An 18932-nucleotide genomic window follows, 5' to 3' on the forward strand; every position below is an offset into this window, starting at 1 on the left:
TTTTTGCGTTTTTTATGTATTTAGACAAGTAGTTGACAAGCGGGATGCATTTTCTAACCCCTCTAATAATAAATTTTATATATATATATGAACATAAGTGGATGCACATATATACACACCCATATATGTGTGTATGAATGACGTGGGAAACATCTCTGGGGCAGACCGGGATCCGCCCGGCCTCCACGAGAAAAGCGCAGCGGTGCCTGAGCCCTGGCCGCGGCGGGGCCGCGTTTCGGGGCGCGGGGCCCCAGGCCCCCAGGCCCCCCGGCCCCCAGGCCCCCCAGGCCCGCGGCGGGGCAGCGGCGGCAGGGCCAGGCCCGGGCGGTTCCCGCCGCCCGCGGGCGCCCCAGGGCGGGGCGGGCCCGGCGCGGGGGGCGGCGGGGGGCGGCGGCGGCCCTGCCTCGGGCGCTGCGCGGCGGCGGCGCGGGCGGGGGCGCTGCGGGCCGCCGTCCCCGGCGGGAGGTTGTCATGGTTTCGCGGGTCACATGCGCGCGAGGCTCCCCCGGCGCGGGGGGAGGAGGCGGCGGCGGGGGCGGGGAGGCTTCAGTCGCGGACGGGGCCGCCGCCGCGCCGAGTGCGGGGCGAAGCGGAGCGAGACGCCGCCGCCGCCGCCGCCCAGGCCGAGCCGCCCGCTGCCCGCGCCGCGGCCCCCGCGGGCGCCCCCGCTCGCCGCCCCGCGGTGCCTGCCCGGGCGGCGCCCCCCGGCCGGCCCCGGCATGAGCATCTCCATCCCGGCGGGGCTGACGGAGCTGCTGCAGGGCTTCACGGTGGAGGTGCTGCGGCGGCAGCCCGCCGACCTGCTGGAGTTCGCGCTCCAGTACTTCGGGCGCCTCAAGGAGGAGGCGGCGGCGGCGGCCAGGCAGCAGCAGCAGCAGGAGGCGGCGGCGGCGGCGGGGGTCTCGCCCGCGCCGGGCCATGAGCGCGCCCGGGGCAGCGCGCCGCCGCGCCGGGGCCCCGCCGACGCCCGCGGCGTCAACTTCGCCGAGGAGCCGGCGCGGAGCGACTCGGAGAGCGGCGAGGAGGAGGCGGCGGCGGCGTTCCCGGGTGAGCGGCCGCGCCGGGCCCGTTCCTCCCTCGCCGCCGCGCTGCGGGGGGGGCTCACCGTCGGCGGGCACCAGGTCTACCCGCGGCCGTGGCCGCCGCTCTCAGGGTACCTCGGGGCCCGTCGGCGGGCAGGCGGGCGCGGCACCGGCACCGGCACCGCAGCGAGCGGCATCTCCGCGGCGGAGGAGCCTGTGCGGCGGCTGCTCGGCCCCCCGTGCCGCAGCGTCTGCAGCGGTGCCGCTGCTTTTTCTTTGAGAGCAGCCTGAAATCGGGGTGTCCCTCAGCCGGTCGCCGAGGGGTCGGGCCGCTCCGGGCGGGCTGCGCAGGGAAGCCAGCCGCTGGCCAGGCGAGCATCGGTGTAGCTCCTAAAATAACGTCTTACGTGCGTTTTATCGGGGAAAGACCTGATGCTCAGGAGCTGGGGAAGTTCTCCGGGCGCTGCGCCGGGCAGTGCTCGGCGAGTCCCTGCGCGGGGCGCGGCCGGGGCGCGGGGCGGGGGGGGCCGGGGCTGCGGGCAGCGCCGGCAGGTGCGGCCGGGCTGCGGCCCCGGCCCTGTGTTGTCCGAGAGGCTGGCAGAAATCTGGGAATTGGACAGAAAGCCCAGTGTACCGTGAAAGTTTGATTGCATTGCGACTCGTAATTTGTGTCAGCTGGAATAATTAATAACTAGAAGCAGCAAAATGGAAATATTTTTGAAAGCACATGGAAGGCACGTTAATGAGTACGTTATAGTAAGTGATTAGTAACTGTGTGCTCGTGTATGCACACATCGCGCAGGGGTGTGTGTTTTGAATCCCGATTTTACATCTGCCTTGAGTATCTCTTCTTTTAAAGTAACATAACAATGCATCCCCTCAGCCTTTTGTTAATACCTGCAGGCACAAGCCTGGTATTTAAATCACTGTTTAATGGGTTTAAATATCAGTTTAAAAGTATATTTCTCTTATGCTTTTACTTTCTGTTTCTAAAAGTAGCAATTTTTGAATGCAGGTTCTGGGAAAAAGATCTGGGTTTTTTTTTTTTTCATTTTTTTTCCTTTTGTCTTTGTGAAGAGTCAGGCTGCCTCTGTGTAATCAGCCCGTCCTGTTGGTGTGCTGCTTTCACACAGGAGAAGAAAACAAATTACAAGAGTTTATAAGTAAAAGTAAATTTTAAAAAAATCCCGGTGAGGAGCTCAGACCTGGCCGTGATACCTTTTTTGTTAGAGCAGGATTCTCGGCACGGCAGGTTGGCAGTATTTCCGAATTGGGTAATTCAAACAGGTCCTTGTTGTTAGGGGCTTGTTGTAATTGCTATTGTCTCCGACTCATTTTTTTCAATACACGTTTCTAAATACCTACAAACACTGCTGTTGAACGCTTTGTCCGTATTAGTTTTGTCCTTGAAATGCGTTTTGTAAGATACATAAGCATTTTTCCATTTTAGAAATGATGAGGCATAAGCTGCATTAAGAAATTCACTGTACTCAGGATTAAGAGTTATACGTGAGCCAAGAATTAAATTATGTTTGGGTCCTATTCTGTGCCCTTCCATCAGCTGCAGACATCAAGGGGAAATCAGGACTGTTACCTGGCGTGACGTGGGGCACTGTGGTGCCGTAGGTCTGCCTTGGCACCTGTGGCTAACGTGACCTCTGAAGTCACGTGCCTCAAGGTCAGGACATGTAGGGTATCGCCTTCTGAACACACTGCTTAATTTGGAAATGCTTTTGAGATATCTTTTAGTTTCTTTTGTATTAAGTTGTCCTACACAGGTGTGTGAGTTTTTATCAGTCCACAGGAATAACTCCTGTTAATGGTAGTAGGATTTACTTAAATGGAATAGGACTTAGTTACACTTGCATACATAATATTGAGCCCGTATTTAGAAAATTCCTCTAATTTTTTGGAAGTGTGAAATGCGTGTTAAAACGTGTTATGCTGTGTCTATGCAAAACTTGAAGATGCTCTGTAAGGTATTTGTCTGTTTTCAAATGCCTACACTCTTCTTACATGAGCATTTAGAATTCAAGGTGCACCTTATTTTGATGGATAAAGACCCATATAATTTGTGTCGGGTCTTTTAAAATATTTGCTCATAGCTAAAATTCATATTTTATCTAGCCTTAACATGAGTTAGTAGAGAGGTTTTTAGGAATAAAGCTCCTGTGAATTGCAGTGCTGCGTGAACCATTTGGTATCATCCAGCCTTTGTTTACTTTGTTTTTCTTTTGTTTTACTATGTTTTTTTTTCTCAGATACTGATGTGTTTCAACAGGAAAATGCTGCATCCCCCCCGCCTCGTCCTCCCCGGGTGATACGATTGGCGCGTCAGTTGCTTTGATTTCCTTTCCTGAAAACTTGAGCTATAAAATGCAAATATATCTCAGCTATACTCACTCTATATGTTTGAATAATAAAATAGATCACTGCTCAAGTAAAGCATTTGTATGATAGCTTGCAATACCAATAGTAAAGGCATGTCTTTAGTTGCTTTATTCCGTCTGAATTGCTTTAGGTATATGCTGTTCATACAAATTTTACAGTAATAGGTAAACTGTAGAAATGCAAGGATCAGGAAAACTTTGTACACAACCACATCCTAGCGAAGTTTGTGATGATAAATAGCGCTTCGTCAGTTCTGTTAACCTTATTTACTATTTTCTTCCTGAAATTAAACAAAACCAGAAAACGTCAAATAGTTCATAACCTCACTCCAGGTCTGTTGCACAACAACAGCAGGTAGATTAGAGCAGGGGTCGATAAGAGCAAGTGTGCAATACAGAAATACGTATGGGTTGTAGTAGGATGTTATTAAATTGGGACCACATAGAAAGACATGGGAATTTCTTAAAAGCATGTAACTTCAAATTCGAATCTGGGTTATGATGGGCAGTGGCTGAAAACATTACTGATGTTTGCTTAGTGACCTGTAGGAATGAAGTTTTAATAAGTTCTGCTCTCAGCTGAAGTATAAAAAAGAAATAACTCATTATTTGCATGGCTAGCAGGAGAGAGAGCTGAGAGGAACCAAGCTGGAGCAGCCGTAGCGAGGATGCGATTTAGAGGAGAGAAGGCTGCAGTTACAGGGGCGTCCCCGCTCGTGGGGGGTGTGGCTGAGGCGCAGGCACAGCCCGGTGTTCACCCAGGCCGGTCGCCGCTGGCCTCCGCCTTGGCGTGGCGTTGGCCCGTAGCACCTTGCCCTGTTCTCTGGGCCACAACAGACACAATCCGGAAAAGCACGTGCACGAGACCGTTCGTGATAGGCACTTGGGATGCAGGCGGCTTCTGCGGGGGGAAGAACTTCATCCGTTTCGTTTCACCAGGGGTGGGAGCCTTGCGGTCTCAGCAGGCCTTCGTGGCCAGAGAGTGCTCACGGGCCGGTTTATCTGCCAGCATACACGTAGTCACAAAACCAGTAAGCTTCAAATCCTTGCTGCAAATCTTAACAATGATAGAGGGTTTTGAAATAATGGTTTACAGTATTTTTGATAGGAGGAAGTGAAAATATTTTCTTTCCCCCTACAGCTATCTTACAAGACAAGCCTAAAAAATTGAAAGTTTAGTTGCCCCCCCTCCCCAATCTGACTGAGGTGTTTTCTTCAGTTCAGGAGAATTTCAGTCCAAAAGCTTAGTTTGATAAAGCTATAACAAATTGGAAGTGTCATCTTGTAATGGGAAGTGTTTAGTTATCTTCATAGTAAGGAGCATGGTTTCATCTCTAATATGTGCATATATGTGTAACTGTCAGTGAAAAGCATGCTTTGCTGTAACCACTGGGGTTTTTCAAATATGGTTGCGCTAAGAATTTAGTTGAAATAATAGCAGTGTCTACTCAAAAGTGGCTATGTGTCCCTGCTCAAAACGAAGACCCGCATGAGGGGAGGTGTTGTTACTGGCTGTTATTTAGTTAAAGCTGATGTGTCTGAGCATTTGAGAGGCGCAGGAAAAAATCCTAAAGAAACAGGAGCAGAAAAGAAGTAGGACTGTACCAAAAACACCTGAATTTATCTCCAGTGTCTTTTTCTCTGAAGGAGGCAACTTGGAACTGTCTTTGGTTAAGTACTCAGCTCAAAATACCAGAGCAGTATTAATTCAGGAAGTATGCAAGGTATAAAGATATAATGGTGTGAAATTGAAGTGATTGATTACGAATGATAAGGTATAAACAGCACCAGTGCTAACGGTTGAACAGCACCGCTCCATTTCTTGCACATATCATATATTTTGTCAAGAAAACTTACTTCCTCAAGGATGTTTTAGAAGTTTTGTTTGTGTCAGTCACTGACTTTGGTTCAGTTTCCCAAAGAAACCTTACACTTCTTGTTCCCTGTGTTTACTCCTGGTTATGCAGTTTTGTGAATGAAAGGCATTTTTTAAAAATAATAAACAAAATAAACACACATCCTTGGATGCCAAGGAAGCGCCTGTTTTCAGAATGTACTCCTGCTGGAGCTATAAGGAAAAACAATGTGATATCCTAGTGTTTGTAACCTGCACAGGCTGGTTGCTTTGTGTATCTGTCAATAAATTAAGGTTAGCTTAATACATACATATCTCATGGTTTATCCTCAATCTGTTATGCAAAAGTATTGTGTTTTGTCCTCCACTACTGTCAAGGGAAAATCTCTGGAGACTCATTGGCCCTAGCTGATCCTGTAAATCTGGAGCATATGGTTTGGAAATGACACATCTAAGTCACAAGGTATGGATTAATCAAGGTACAGACTGCTGTTCCTGCTTCTGTTTTTCCAGTATCAAAGATGACCTCTGGATTGGAAAACATCATTTGTTAGGACACTGGTGAAACTGCAAGGTGGAAGGCAGGGCAGAGAACGGAGGCAAAAAGGGATGAATGTGTGGCAAGGGCGATGCAAAGGTAAAAGCAAGACGGAGGAGGAGGGGCAGAGCCAAACTGAGGAAGAGATAAGGGAGAACACAAGAGAAGGGCATTAAAATCTCTCCTCTTATTTTCTGTACCTAGCTATAGCCCTACTCACCTCATGTGTACACCCCAAATTCGTGTCCTGAATTTTCTACTGAAATTCTCGTTGCCTTATATATGTATTTCCAAAAAGGATAAATGTAACCTTAAACTAAAATTAGTGGTCAGTTCTTCATATGAATGTAAACTTGGTCATTAGATGCTGAGAGACCTTTTTAATATTTTGGCATACTCATCTGTTGTATTACCATTCCTGGAGACTTGCAACATTTGAATTTTAATGAGTGAGTATTCTAAGGAAAGGGCCGACTCAGTTTGTCGTGGAGGTTGTTTGCAACCATTTTCCGTTTCAAAAAAGAACTGTAGTGGTCCTGAGTGCATAGGCGTGTGGATAAAGCTGCAGTCTTCATATATAATTAAAATGTTTTTGGTGTTGATTGAAATACGAGATATTGAATAGTATGCAGTATAAATACTTTGTGAAATGTCCCTTTCGTTTGTTCTTAATAATCAGAATCACAATGGTTATTTCACCAATTATTATTGTAATGAGATTGCCTTAAAATCATGCTGTAGAAAAGCTATTCCTGCTCTGTTTGAGCTCCTCTTTTGAGCTTCAAGTGAAAGCAATTTTGGAAAAAAAATCTACATTTTAAAATGGTGAGTGACTTTAAAAAGGCGAGGGAAGGCTTTGAGGGAAAAAAGCCATTTGAAATGGCTCACCATTCTTTGCTCCTAGAATAAGTCTTGACATCCATGAATGAGAAGGAGAAAAAAGGTGGTCTTACTGTAAACAGTAGATATGTTTATCACATAGACTTCTTCATATTATCTGAAAAATTTCAGATTGTAATATGGACGTATATGCATAAAATACTTGAAGCCCATGGGTGCATGAGTTACTGCATGCCAGATAAATGTGCTAAAAGAAATATGCATGTGTATGTAGTAGGTACTATTACCATAGAGAATTAACATGGATGTAGTGCATTATATTTCTTTCTCTTTGAGACATTTGATGGTGACACAGATAGTTCTAGTTACCTTTGTGTAGAAGTTTCATACCGAAATCGTGTACCCTTTCAGGGAACCTTTCAGGCTAACCCTTCCACTTGCTGTTTAAGAATGATAACCTAGTTGCTTCTGGAACTGAACTGGAAATTGTCATTGTGAGTTTTGATCATGACAAGTAATTACAAACTTTGTGTTTCTGTTTAATATTTTGCATTATGAAATAGATTTTTGTTCTATAGATGAGTTTTCAGTCATAGTAATAAACAAGAAGTTGAACTAGATAAACTAGTCTTTAATTCTCCTCTGATAATCTGTCTTATTTTTTATTTGTCTATTTGTCTGGTGTTACTACATTTTTCTTTGAAGAAAGGCTTCATGTTTGTGAATTCTATTTTTTATTTAAAAATTCCAAGAGCTGTATTCCAAGCTTTTGTGCATCTGATGATAAAAATAGGAGAAGTACTCACACAGAATTTCTACTTGAAGTCACTAGGCAGAGTAGTATGTGAATCCAAATTTCAATCCATATTACAAGTAACAGAAGACATGCGGAGGCAACATCAAAAATATGTTAATCAAATGTCCAGTGCATCATTCATTCAGCATTTTAAATGATACCGTGTCATATAAGAAAGTGTGCTATCTGAAATGAAGGAGGATGTCAAATGGCAAAGGTGTCTGAAGTCTATGGAAGGAGTAAAATGCAGGTTGTAGGCACAAAGTATCCACAGAGAGAACTGAGCAACAGCCATATGACAATTTCTCATCCTCTTCCGTGTAAGGCATCCCATTATCACTACAGCTCACAAAAATAATACACAGACCACAGATAAAATGAGGAAACAATAAAGAAGGAAACAGTACGAAAATCCAAAATTTAATTTAGTCAGCGTGACCTTACTGTATTGTAACGCTCTGGATGATAGAACGTAGAGTGGTAAAAAACATGCCGTAACAAGACAGGGGTTTTCACTTCTAGGTTTGCCTCTTAAATTGCTCTGCTTAATGATATTAATATTTAGAATAAATCATCAGAGCTAGAGTTTGAAGCTGAGAGCTTATAGAGGTAAAAGCTGATGATGAGAATAGCATTTCTTGCACATACTGTTCCAGTTACTAGACTAAAATGTTTTTTGCAAAGCTGGGCTAAAAGGGCCAATTAGTAAATATTATGAAGACTTCCTTAATGGAGAGACTAAAAAATTGCTGTATAAAATAGATTCTGAAAAGAAAAGAAGTAACATGATCTTTCCTGCTCAGAGTTGTCCTAGACACAATCCTGATTTTATAAAGATCCTTTTAACAGAGATTCCTTCTGAATCTGTGATACAGATATAAAATGTATTTTCATAAACACTTAACAGTCTTTCCGTAGTATAACTTTTTACCATGACATGTCTATTTTAATATGTACCAGACAGGAAGAAAAGAAATCATTGCCCAATACTGGAAACAAAACATTCCTTGAAAGCCTCAGTATAGCCTATAAATAAAAGATGTACAGAATCATCACTGTTGGGATGGATGCAAGCTGGAACCTGATATAAACATTCAGGCTTACTAGCCTGAGTACACAGGCTGAAAAGTAGAATGTTTTTAATGTTAGTATGAAACATAAAATCCATTGCAGTGAGTTCTAAGTCATGTGTAACTGCTGCAGTATGTGGATTAACCTGAACTCGAGCTGTGTGCGAGCATTGTCGTGACCTCTTCTCGATGACGCCACGGATCACCATATGTTGTCACTGTGCTGGTCTTGTCCCTCTAGTTTCTTTCCCATTACTCACTTTCACCACTGACCCTTTTCTCTCTTAGGTACTCTGTGCAGATGGGACACCTTTTTCATTTATGCTTAACTCTGTAGTTATGCCAGCAATGGCCTTTTGTTTTATTAAAAAAAAAAAAAAAAGGCCTACTGCTGTCATAGTTCTTTGAAATAGATGTTGATCAAGAAATTTTTAAGTATTGCTTTTTAAGGTTTCACATATGAATTTCTACAAGCTAGTAAATATGTTTAAGCACTATTCCTGGATTAGCAGCGACTAAGAGCTTGAATGACAGAAAGTTTGTTTAATGGAGAGCTAAGATTGTCCTGAGATTTCTTATTCTCTTCCAAATTGGCATTTGTGATACTCATCCCATATGTATAGACATATCTTAAAATTTTCCAAAGGCTTTGAACATGATGTTTTCTGGCAAATCACAGTTTTAATCAAACTGCTTTTTGTTATAGCATAGGTTATGAAAAATATAAGTTCTCAACACTAGATATTATTAAAAATTAGAGGGACAGGTTTTCTTTCCTGTTATGTCTCATTTTTATTGAAATTCTGGAGTTAGAATCCAGGTACATTTACAGATCTGCTTCTTCATGTGTCTCTTTAGTAGTAGATCCAGAGGTCGTTTTCTCCTTGGCTCTGGGATTTGATTTTTCTTTTTTTTTTTTTTTTTCCTGTTTTTAATGCACAGTGTTTTCTCTTTCCAGCCTTTTTGTTCAATACCTCTGAGTAACGTTCAGGCATTTTTCTCTAAAAGCCATCTTTTAGCTGATAGCTTATCTATATCAGTTTTTAATAGGTACTCATCAACATAAGAAACAAACTGATGCAGCCTTCGCCATTACGTTATTTAAGTATTTGTGAAGTAATTTAAATGTACAATTAACAGTCCTTTCTCCTTCCTGTTGCCTCAGCCTACAGGAAATATTGTTTAATGGCTAATGCATGTATAAAATATTGTTTGGGAAGTAGATAGATGGTTATTTATTCTTAGATGGTACAAATTTCATATCTTGGGGAAAAATATCTGCAGTATTTGCATGTCTCTCTTGCTAATCTGTAGATTTTGTCCTTCTACTGGAATGTAGCCACTGCTGGCAGTTGAGGTGGGAGTAGCAGAAGTAGACTCATTTCCATTATCCATCTTGCAGAAAGAAATTACTTGTTCTTCTGTTTTGCTTTCTTAGGAATACTTACAAAATGGAGCTCCAGTTTTAAGTGGGCCCTTGTTTGCTCTCTGTCTGGCATATATTCGCATATGAATGTGATCTGTCTGCAATTATTTCAAATTATGGCCTCAAAACATTAATAATGGAAAGTAACAATTCCATGCTTTCTCTGACTCCATCCTTCATATCATTGCATTCAACACAGTTGCAGACATTAGGATATATAAGGAGATTCTTGATGGATGTTGTCTACCTTGACTTCTGTAAGGCTTTTGACAGTCTCCTATAACATCCTTGTAGGCAAGATCAGGAAGCATGGGCTAGATGAGTGGACAGAGAGGTGGACTCAGAACTGGCTGAATGGCAGAGCTCAGCGGGTTGTGATCAGTGGCACAAAGTCTATTTGGAGGCCTGTAGCTAGCGTGTCCCCCGGGAGTCAGTACTGGGTCCAGTATTGCTCAACTTTGTCCCTTCATCCAGGTCATTGATGAATGAGTGCACCCTCAGCAGTTTTGGTGATGTTACAAAACTAGGAGGAATGGCTGACACCCCAGAGGGCTGTGCTGCCATTTAGAGGGACCTTGACAGCCTGGAGAGATGGGCAGAAAAGAATCTCATGAAGTTAAATACAGGGAATTGCAGGGTCCTGCACCTAGGGAGGAATAACCCCATGCACCAGTACAGGCTGGGACTGACTGGGTGGAAAGCAGCTCTGCGGAGAAGGACCTGGGAGTCCTGGTGGACAAGTTGGCCATGAGCCAGCAATGTGCTGTTGTGGCCAAGAAGGCCCATAGTATCCTGGGCTGCATTAGGCAGAGCATTGTCAGCAGGTTGAGGGAGGTGATCCTCCCCCTCTACTCAGCCCTGGTGAGGCCACATCTGGAGTAGTGTGTCCAGTTCTGGGCTCCCCAGTATAAGAGAGACATGGAGCTACTGGAGTGAGTCCAGCGAAGGGCTACTAAGATGGTTAAAGGATTAGAGCATCTCTCATATGAGGAAAGACAGAGCTGGGCCTGTCCAACTTGGAGAAGAGAAGACTGAGGGGGGATTTTATCAATGTGTATAAGATCTGAAGGGAGGGTGTAGAGAGGATGGGGCCAGACTCTTCTGAGTGGTGCCCAGCGATAGGATGAGAGGCAACGGGCACAAACCGAAACACAGGCAATTCCCTCTGAAACTTCTTTACTGTGAGGGTGACAGAGCACTGGCACAGGTTGCCCAGAGAGGTTGTGGAGTCTCCTTCCTTGCAGATATTCAAAAGCCGTCTGGACACGGTGCTGGGCAGTGTGCTCTGGGTGACCCTGCTTGAGCCAGGGTTGTTGGACTAGATGATCTCCAGAGGTCCCTTCCAACCTCAACCATTCTGTGATTGTGTCTCAGTCAAAGAACAGTCTGAGCTTCTGAGAGGAAAATGGTTTCTCTGCAAGCATGTAACAGTTTATTCTCTTCTCTGACTGCATTTTGGAGAGTTGTGAGAATGTGGCACAGCCTCCAGAGGGAAGTTCCTTAATGTGCTCTTCTGTAAGTGTTGCTAAAAAGACCTGACTTTCACGCTACAGCCAAAATTGGGTGCCTTTGATCTATTTCCACCAAAGAGAGGATTTTCCTAGGGGATTATATGGCGCGTAAGTGTAAAGCAGTGAGTTGCAACCTACTCCTTCGATCTCAGTTATCTTTTTTGCTAAAGGATCCTTCTTGTGCAATAGATGGGAAAAATGACAATAAAAGTAACAGACAGGATTTCTGCATTTGCTTTTTACCTTTTTGTTCATTTTTTTAACCTTTTGTTGCTAAGTGTTTTGTTGTGAGCTTGTTTTGCTGCTTGCAAAATGCAAAATTAAGAAGATTGCTCAAGCTTCAGTTTAAAGAACAGGTCAATCAGTGGATAACATCCATTTCCCCTGTTTTGAAATAAAGGTTTGTTTGCAATTTTGCTTGACAGTAACGGAAGATAAATCACAGAAATGTGTGCTATCATGCTTGTCAGTTGAAAGGAGACAGGGTGAGATTTACAATTCTAACATGGCGGTTTTTATAGCTGTTACACGGGATGATAGAAGACAGTCTGGGATTAAGTTGAAGTAAGATGCAGGTACAGGCCTTTCGGAAGAGGCAAGTTCTCTTGGATCCAGATCACTGAAGTGTTTGTGGTGTCAGCGCATGCCATAGTGAGTGCTTTTGGGGACATACTCTCTTATGGTGGAAAAATGTTTTTACTTCTAATTCTGGAAGAGCTCTGCCACCATAGGATCTGAATCACTGACAAATTGAAACAAAGCATGCGGATGAGCTTCAGGAAGAAATGTCCTTTTTTTTATCCTACAGGTAAAGGAACATGAGAGCTTCCACCTAGTAAAATAGCCCGAATGGGTCTGGGTAGCTTGGGGTGGCTCTGCAGGAGGGATCGTGGGCGGCCGCGGGGGTGGGCGGAGGTGGGGAGGCACCGGAGCTGTCCAGGCGCCGGGTGCTAGAGGCCCTGCGACCCGCCGGCCGCGGGGCTGCCGCTGATTGTGGATTGTTATTCATGCCTGTGGTAGAAGAGAGTACGTTACGATCTGATGCTTGCCATAAACATTTATTTCAAATTCCTCTTCGGTGGAATTTTCTCCTTTTTTATTTTTTGCGGAAGCCTTGGTGTGTTACTGGCTGAGGCTGTTATGCAGCTGTTTGTGAAGAACCAATAAAACTTGCTGCACAGCATCACGCATGCAAACTGGCACATACCTCTGATGGTTCTTTAAAAAATCGTAGTGTAAAAAATTAGACTAGCCAACTGGAGTGCTGGGATGTTCAATTCAGTTGGAGGGAAGAAAAAAAAAAAAGCTGTGTTTTATGTCTGGGAAGAGCCAGCTGGTGTATGATGTAGTGTATCATGCCCTTGCAGCATTTAGTTTATTCAGAAGTGCACTACTGCAGGCAAATTGCAGTGTGCTGATGGGGGCATCACCTTAGCGGCTGGTTCAGAGCCATGTAGTACTGATTAGCTGGCTCACAGGCCAAATGAAGCAGACCAGTAAAGCAGACAAATATTGAGCTTATGCTGTGATTTTCCCTTCGTGGTGGATACTTGTTTGGTGTGAGCTGCCAATTTTCACAAATTCATAGAAACTTCTTATCTCTGAGACTTTCCTTATACTTAAATTTAATTGAAATTGTTCAGCAAGTTCAGAAGCTAATTAGGAGAACAAGCAGATGGATAATGTAGTGGTATAAACTCTTCCTTGAATGAAGGCTAAAGAAATGAAGCAGGAAGCTGCTCTCTTGAAATGAAGTAGTTATTACTGACCCTGTTTAATAGCAACAGACTATGCAGTAGCCCCTATTAATTGCTCTTGTCTAGCAAGTGTTGTTTCACTTGCAAAATGAAACGACTCTTGCTTGTTTCCGGCGTTTAAGTGGTTGGTGCCGAAACTAATTTAAAATTGACGGGTCAGTTTCTATGGAAGCACAGTCTTCCTTCTAGAAATCAAGAATAGAAACATAATTGCTCTCACTTACTCTGGCGTTGTTGTAATTAACGCTCCAAAAGTAAGATGAGCCTGCTTATTGCTGAGTAAAAGTATTTCTTTGTGATTTTTTTTGTTTTCTGTTCTTTTGGAAGAGATACAAAGGTCAGAATATAAACACATGCCCTGTTTTAAATATGTAAAGGCAGAGCCAAGAAGATTTACGCACTTGTTCCGGAAACTCTACTTTATATTTACTTCTGGCTAGGATCTGACATTGTTTGACTTGTGTTCTGTGTTCCAAGACAAAATAGTTTATAGAACTGTAGAATTAAACTTTTTTTAGGTGAAGGGAAGAATTTAGCTTTAGTCTCAAGGTTAGATTTTTTTTGGATTACATTTTAGATAGTAAAGTTTGTTTTCTCTTTAACACAAGACTCATTCTTTTTCTTGCGCAAATTGTGCATTATAGATTTTACAATTGCAATGTTTTCTTTAGAAAACTTATCAATCTAGTTCATGTTTGATGCTGGTTTCTGTGTTTATATAGTGAGTAATTGAATACATATAATTGATTGCCCTTTAGGCAGGGGAAAGAAGGAAGGAAAGAAGATGGAAGTTTTGTAGTCTGTAACTGGAAAGTCATGCAAATTCTAGTTAATCTATGAGTTGGAACTCACCAGTGGGGATAAAACTATCACATTTTAACATTTTTATTGAAAGAAAATGAGTTTAATCATAGTTCTTTCTTTAAAAAAATTCTTTTTGATGAACATTAGTTTTGATTTTGAGAATAAGATGTATGCCATGCTGTTTTCTAATGGTCAAATCCTGAAAGTTTTGTACAAGTGGTTTGATTGCTAAGTAATCTCTTGTTTTAATAGCAAAAAGAGAGAATTTGGCTTTGAAACTTTGAAATAAATTAAGAAGACTTGTTAATCAGAATTATTGACATGTCTATAAAAATAGGTAATTTCCGTCTATAATACTTTCAGAAATTCAATTGTAAGATTATCATATAGGATCTCCTTCAGGGCCTATGAAAACTATATGCTCTAAAAATGCATATTTGTATTTTTAGGCCAGCCTAATAAAGGTCTCATGGTTTGTCAAGTTTGTACCATGCTCATTTTAAAATGTGTTTATATAATGTAATATAGCAGCTGATGACAACTCTTTCCATATTCCACCAGTGGTAAGAGATACTTAAAAAATGTGCAACAGGATTTTATTTAAATAGTCTGTGGATCTGGATGAAGTCCACAAGACAAAGGAATCTGGCCTGAAGGCTAAGGTTTGGCCTTTTCTCATTCCTTGATAACCATCCTTTAAGAAGAAGAATCATCCAGCAATTGAAAACAAGGCCTTGACAGTTGAGACGGATTGGGTTAAATCTCCATGTGTGCCACAGAGTTGCTATATGACTTTGAGTAGCTTTTGCTGTATGCCTGAGTATACATTGTAACTTTGTAAATGGCATACTTAGTGATCCCCATCTCTATTCAGGGAATATATCACTTGTCATGGTATATTCATGAAGGGCTGTGAGGGGCTCCTGTAGTGTTGTTTGCATATAGTACTTACTGTAAAAAAAACTTTCTAACACCTAGAGTCCAGGGCCAAACTGATGCTAGAATTTAAGGGTTTTTTTTGTCTGGTGCATGAATTTTTCTGGCCAAATGTAGAAAATAATGGATTTCTCTTTCACAGAAATATGTAAGAGCGCCTGAATAATCAGCTAGACTTCTGTAAACAGAGGAAGCCTATACGGCAATAAGATAGCAGACTTCCTCAAATAAAAATGCTGCCATCTATTTCATTCCTTTACCTTTCCTAAAGTCTGTTTTTACTAGCCTTTCTCAAAAACAACTTTGAAGTAGTACAGCTGAGCAACTTAAAACTCCTAAAAGGAATCAAGTATTAAAAAAGAAAAAAGCCAAGTGCCTGGCATACAAAGGTTGTCTATTAAATTCAATAGTTCATATAAATAGTTCAATAGTTAATAAATTCAGTCTATTAATCTCAAATTTGAGATAAGCTTTTGTGAATTTTGCCATTGTCTTCTATAGATTATATGAGCCAGCTTGCCATTGTCCAGATGTTACTGTAGGAAAGTGCAAGTAAAGTTGATAATAACCATAATACTGTGTTGTAATGAAAAGAGGAGCATATTCCTAAAAAAAAATGTGAACTCATTTAGGGGAGTATGAGGCCAGACTAGGAGACAGAAAACTCGAAGCCTGAGTGAGTAGGAGGGAGCAGGAAAAGGTGAAGCTCTTTGCCAAGCCAGGTGGGGCAGCTGCATCAAAAGGGATCAGCTGTTGTGAGGAGTGGACTGTGCTGGAGGTGGCCTGGGGAAGCCATGGTCGCAACAGCCAGTTCTTCTGACTGGACCAAACCCCCGCAAGCACACCCGCGCGCAAAGCTGCTGCAGAACTTTCTTGGCTGCATACTGAAGAGATTGCATTGCTCAGTATTCCTAATGCATACCGTTATTTATCAAATAGCTTATACAAAAGACACATCATGGTTATTAGTATGAACTACAGCCACATAGCCATTATAGAATCGTACATTAAATGATAGGCTCTTTTGGTCACTCTTCACAGTGTGAAGGTTGGCACAGCTGGGGACAGAGTTGACACTCTGGAGATTGTCTAGTCCAACACCCCTGCTCAAGCAGGATCAGCTAGAGCAGGTTGTTCAGGACACTGCCCAGTTAAGTTTTGAATGTCTCCGAAGAATGAGACTCCACAACCTTTTGGGGCAACCTGTTCCCATGTTCAACCACTCTCAGGGTAAAAAAAGTTTTTTCTTATGTTCAGATAGAATTTCCTGTGTGTCAGTTTGTGCCTGTTGCCTCTTGTCCTGTCACTGGGCACCACTGAGAAGAGTCTGGCTCCATCCCGTTTGCTCTCCCCCATCAGATATTTATGCACACTGATAAGATCTGCCTGAAGCTTCTGTTCTCTAGGCTGACCAGTCCCAGCTCTCTCAGCCTCTCCTCACATGAGAGATGCTCCAGTCCTTTAATTGTCTCAGCGGCCCTACAGTGGACCCACTCCAGTATGTCCATGTCTCTCTTTTACTGGGGAGCCCAGCACCAGACACAGCACTCCAGATATGACCTCACCAGTGCTGGGCAAAGGGGAAAGATCACCTCCCCTGACCTCTGGCAGTGCTCTGCCTAATGCAGCCCAGGATGCCATTGGCCTTCTTTGCCATGAGGGCACATTGCTGGCATATGGTCAACTTGTTGTCCACCAGGACCCCCAGGTTGTTCTCTTCCAGCCAGTCCCCCCCAGCCTGTCCTGGTGCATGGGGTTGTTCCTCCTCAGGCACAGGACCTGGCATTTTCCTGTGTTGAACTTTATGAGATTCCTCCCTGCCCATTTCTCCAGCCCGTTGAGGTCCCTTTAACATGTCAAGGTCACTTAACACTAAGGTCATGTTCAGACCCAGCCTATTAAGAGTGAATAAATTCTTGCCTGATGTGTGTATACAGCCTGTCTCAGTGGTCCATGTTTAGAAAATAGATACTTATTTAAATGTTTCATCCTTATAAAATTTCACAGATCAGTATCTTGTTTTACATGTTCTGAACATGCTGGTAATGTGCTTATAACCTCTGTTGATAACCTTTTGCAAACTTTATGAATGTGTTTTTTAGATACAAGCTAGTCTATATACTGTGAAGGAGTTCTGTATTTCTTGATTCAGCAAAAAATGTCTTTGAGACCCAAAATACTTCCTGTTCAAGGATAGAAAATAGGACGTATGATTTCACCTGCCCTAGCCTGTCACTTGTATACAGACGTGAGCCATGTAAAACACTTCAGATAAATACTTATAATTATACTGAAAAACAGGGCCAGCCTAGAAGGGATTTAATACGTGTGTTATAATCCAGCTGTTGATCAGTTACACGTTTAATTTTTTTAAGGTGCAGTTTATTATTTTTAATGAAAATTAAACAATAGAGGACCAAGTTTTGACTAGCTAGAGAAGACTTCCAAAAGGAAGTTTTCTAGATACCTTTATGTATGACGTCCTGGATTATTAACTTTACAAATTCAGTATAAAAGGAACAATGTTAAAGAAAGTTTTTAACAAGAAATTTTTCTCTCTGCTTGATGCAGCGGGATGATGGTATTATTTTGTGGGATGTGCTGATAAAGGGCAAGTCCATTTAGTCGTCTGCTGTTGTTTCCAAAGTAAGGAAGACCATTAATTTTTTTTTTTCCATAAATATTGTGTTAGGCTCAGTTCAGGAAATATGAGACTGGTTGCTGTGGTAATACCTAATTCAGTGAACATTTAAATGGAGGGGGAGTCTAAGTGAAGGTATTTCCCTTTTCTTCAATTCCTCTTTTGACTGCTAGAAAGAGCCAGGTGGAATTAAGTTGTATCTAATGGTTAATGAAAGAGCTACAGTATCTGGAAATATACACTGGACTAAATTTAGTTGTTTTTAGTACTGCATATGTAAAGGACTTCCTAGAAAAGGAATTGGCAGCTACCTGCAGAGAAATCAAATAGAATGTGCCTTTAAAATTAGAGTTACTTTCACAAAATTTTCATTTTCAAGTCATTTTTTACAAATTATGATTCAGTGTGGTATGCTCATGATTTGCATGCTGTGTAGGATATGTGGAAGTGCTTGTTTTAAAAAAGATGTCCCTGTTTGTAAAACTTGTTTTAAAAAATCCATTAGTAGGACAAAAAATATAATGGAATTAATTTTTCTTGGCCAAAGTAATTTAAAAGAGAAAAAGTAATGGTAATAGTAACAAATAGCCTCACATTCAGTTCTAGTAACCTAATGTGGACACTGGGAACATAAAAGTAATACTTTTCCTAAGTTGATGAAGTTGAGTATCCTTTAATTTCAGAAACTTTCATAAGTAGCCTATTTTTTTTTTTTTAATTCATTGAGGAAACAAGGAAGAAATGCTGGAAATTGACAGGTAATGTAGAATCAGTCTCTTTCTTTTTTCTTTTTTTAAACTGTTGAGGGTATAATGTAAAACATGTTTATTCTAGTAAGTTGAAACAGAAACTCTAGCCTGCCTTCTTTGTGGACACTTGAATATGCAGACCACTAGGTTGGAGCCAGGCTTCTTGTTTACTTTCTAGCGTGCTTGCTTGCACGTTGGCTTGGCTTCAAGAGATGAGCTTTCAGTGCTGGCTCTCGGACCGTGTCGTGGCCTGGGGATAGGGCAGTTGTTTGGGAAATAGGCATCGCCAGTGTGACCTGTAACTGATCAAGCAAACTCATCCCTTAGTTTTTGTCTCTCCCTTTCTGATACAGGTTCTTGACCTCTTCTGTTTACTTATTCTAAAAGGAGTAGAGGTTCTTCAAAGACAGTGGAGGTTGGAGGAGGACACTGTACAGAAAAAGTAGCACCTCACCATATACAGAATAAAGAGTTTGTTCCATGTTCCCAAAGCAGAGTCATTTTTCTCTGTAATGCTCTGTGTCAGAACAAGACTCCAGGTTGCCAGTATCCCTTGGTCTGCCTTTAACCTGTCTCTGAACACTTCCTCCTTCAGTA

General features: G+C 42.5%; 1 protein-coding gene across 1 annotated transcript in view; it reads left to right on the forward strand.

The window, feature by feature from the left end:
• The first annotated feature begins 486 nt into the window (after positions 1–486).
• Positions 487–18932, forward strand: part of PRKAR2B (protein kinase cAMP-dependent type II regulatory subunit beta) — a 97070-nt gene continuing 78624 nt past the window's right edge. The window contains exon 1 of the mRNA XM_064505654.1: positions 487–1047. Within this exon, the coding sequence (XP_064361724.1) occupies positions 489–1047 (559 nt within the window). The 5' untranslated portion in view covers positions 487–488. The remainder of the gene's footprint in view (positions 1048–18932) is intronic.

This window comes from Dromaius novaehollandiae, chromosome 1, assembly GCF_036370855.1.
Source record: "Dromaius novaehollandiae isolate bDroNov1 chromosome 1, bDroNov1.hap1, whole genome shotgun sequence".
Taxonomy (NCBI): domain Eukaryota; kingdom Metazoa; phylum Chordata; class Aves; order Casuariiformes; family Dromaiidae; genus Dromaius; species Dromaius novaehollandiae.